The 3081-nt window shown below is 46.7% G+C and overlaps 1 protein-coding gene across 1 annotated transcript; it reads left to right on the top strand.

The window, feature by feature from the left end:
* Positions 1-20: 20 nt before the first annotated feature.
* LOC130587810 (protein PRQFV-amide-like) lies at positions 21-2441 on the top strand. Its single transcript, XM_057388779.1, has 2 exons — positions 21-163; positions 835-2441. Exons 1-2 carry the CDS (start codon positions 52-54, stop codon positions 2397-2399), a joined length of 1677 nt encoding a protein of 558 aa, XP_057244762.1. The 5' UTR covers positions 21-51; the 3' UTR covers positions 2400-2441.
* Positions 2442-3081: the final 640 nt, after the last annotated feature.

Below are 3081 nucleotides of genomic sequence, written 5' to 3'. Positions count from 1 at the left end.
TGGACAAAAAGAGATGAAATTAGTTTTAGAGTCTATTGTTTTATTTTGAAGATGTTTAGTAGTGAAAAACCCAAAAAAAAGACCACTTCMATCTCTAAGAAGAATAAACCAACAAAGGAAGTCAGGAAGACAACAGAGGAAATGCCAAAAAGCCAAAGCAAAGGTAAAAACAATTTTTTTTTCAATATTTTCAAGCTATTGATGGAATTAGTGGGTAGTGGCACAGTAGGGTGGGGTCTGTTAATGCAAGGAAATTATTCAAATATTTTATTGGTCAACTGCTTTTTCTGTGAACAATCATCACAGTAGCATTAATCTGGAATTTTACAGCTCCAAATAAGAACTGTAAATCACTTTGTTCATTACCTAATGGGAACACCCAGATTTCATTCTGGAAATTGAAATGAAGTGAGTAGGATTTTTTGGAGTTCACCAATCCAGTGACCTGGGGGCCATTTCTTTTTAATGTGAATGAAAGAAATGAAATGTTGGCCAAAAAAAAATAATCTATTAACAGCGTTTTTAATAAAAAATTGGTTTTAGTAAAATTTGGGCAGTAATAGAACCCTGAAAAGAATGTGCAATATAAAGCAGAAGTTTCTCTCTTAAGCAGCTGCAATGTTTCCTGCAGAAAAGCTCTTTGGAGCACGAGCAGAGCTTTGGGGAGGTGTCTGCTCACTCAGTAGAGTTACGGAGAGCCCTTGAGAGCAGCACTGAGTTTGTAGTTCTGGCAGGTAAAGCTCTGTGTGGCAGGGGGTGCAGATCCCTGTGCTGCAAGCACAGCCAGGATCCACCCTGCACCCTCTGATGGGATTGTGACACCCTCTGTTCCAGGGAAAAACACCGAGAGAGGGGCTCCTTCCAGAGGGGCCCCTTCCAGGGGAGCCCCTTCCAGAGGAGCCCCTTCCACAGGAGCCCCTTCCACAGGAGCCCCTTCCAGAGGAGCCTCCAAAACTGCCAGGAGCAAGAAGGGAGGGCAGTTCCCTTTGGATGAGGATGAGAGTGATCCTGGAACCAGGAGCACCAGAACAAGATCTCAACTCCCAACTAGGGATGAGAGTGATTCTGAAACCAGGAGCACCAGAACAAGATCCCAGCTCCCAACTAGGGATGAGAGTGATTCTGAAACCAGGAGCACCAGAACAAGATCCCAGCTCCCTGTGAGGGATGAGAGTGATCCTGAAATCAGAGGCACAAGAACAAGATCCCAGCTCCCTGTGAGGGATGAGAGTGATCCTGAAATCAGAGGCACAAGGACAAGATCCCAGCTGCCTGTGAGGGATGAGAGTGATTCTGGGACCAGGAGCACCAGAACAAGATCCCAGCTCCCTGCCAGGGGTGAGAGTGATCATGAAACCAGGAGCACCAGAATGAAATTCCAGCTCCCTGTGAGGGATGAGAGTGATCCTGGAACCAGGAGCACCAGAATGAAATCCCAACTGCCTGCCAGGGATGAAAGTGATCCTGAAATCAGGAGCACCAGAACAAGATCTCAACTGCCTGCAAGGGATGAGAGTGATCCTGAAACCAGGAGCACCAGAATGAAATCCCAGCCGCCTGCGAGGGGTGAGAGTGATTCTGGAACCAGGAGCACCAGAACAAGATCCCAACTCCCTCTGAGGGATGAGAGTGATCCTGAAATCAGGAGCACCAGAATGAAATCTCAGCTGCCTGCGAGGGGGAGTTCCTTGAACACCAAAGTGCTGAACAAACCCAGCAGCAGAATCCCAGGAGAAGCCAAGGAGAAGAGAGCAGCAGATTTTGGGGACTGGAGCGTGCATGAGCAGAACAAGAACTCCCTGAGGTCAGCCAGGCAGCCTCTCCCACGAAAGCCCCTCACCCAGGAATCCTCAGACAAGGACGAGGGGGAGCAATCCGGTGAGGAACCCCCACTGCTTATCAGGAGGAAATACAAATCCATTCTCAAACCTGTGTGTCACAGCTGGGAGCCACACTCTGACTCCCCAGCTTCCTGGGATGATGCAGACACTTTGTCCCGTGGCCAAAGGACAGGGAAACCCTCCCAGAATATGCGGCTGAGGCTGAATGGGCTCGAGTCCAGTGATGAGGCTGAGCCCCATCCTGAAGGGACAGCACCTTCTGCTGAGCCTGGAGCTTCCCATCTGCCTGCCCAGGGCAAATCCAAGCCACCAAGGCACCTGCTCGATTCTGACACTGAGCCTGAAACCGGCGAGGAGGAGCTTCACAGGAATGCCAAAGTATCCTGGAAAAAAATAAATGATGGAGTCTCCAACAGCGCCAAGGCTGCGGCAGGAAAACCAAGAGACCGTGAGAGGGAAAAAGGGCAGAAAACTCTGGAACTGTTTTCAAGGACAGCTGATGGCTGGTCTGAGAAGGAATTACAGAAACTTCACAGGCAAGGGCTCGTTTTTTGTTAAGAGGGAAAAGTTTTCCTGGGGCACCAATAGGGGTTGAATGGTCTGGATTGAGGTTTTTCAAACTCATGATTTCCCAGGTTTCCTTTAATTCTCATTTTCCTTTATGTTTTAATTCTAATTTTCCTTTATGTTTTAATTCCCTATTAGAAAATAAATTCTCTTCACAAATGAAAAATTAGTATAATGAGGGAGACAGCTGGGTATTTTTAAATGGAGATGTGGAAACCTGCAGCAGCCTCTGCCACTGTCACCAGTGRGAAGGGAGAGGAAAAAGCTGAGATTAGACAAAATGTTATGATTCTGCTCCTCTGCTGGTTTTCAAACCCATATATTTGATCTTGTTAAAAACAAAAATTCATCCCTATGAGTAAAACTGAAACCCATGAGTAGGTAAATAATATGGTATAAATGTTCATGGGTCTGGTGTAGGCCATAGGTGAGGGAGCAGGTTCTGTCTCTCCCCAGAGTGCAGTAATCTGTTAAACATGACATTGCTGTAAGCAACTCTGGGCAAGGGGAGAGTAACTGCAAGGATGGTTAATTAATCCATCATCCAATTAAACCACTGGGCAGTGTTTAATGCACACATTGAGTGTTAAATGATCACGTTTGGGTTTAGTTCTTTAGAKGAGCAAGAGCTCAGGTCTTGGGGTGAGGGAGGAAAAATTTATCTTGTGGCACA

Source organism: Malurus melanocephalus, unplaced genomic scaffold (assembly GCF_030028575.1).
Source record: "Malurus melanocephalus ecotype Western Australia unplaced genomic scaffold, MMel_1.1 scaffold_2498, whole genome shotgun sequence".
NCBI classification, from domain to species: domain Eukaryota; kingdom Metazoa; phylum Chordata; class Aves; order Passeriformes; family Maluridae; genus Malurus; species Malurus melanocephalus.
Note: the sequence above shows the minus strand (reverse complement) of the source record. Positions and strands in the feature narration are given on the sequence as shown.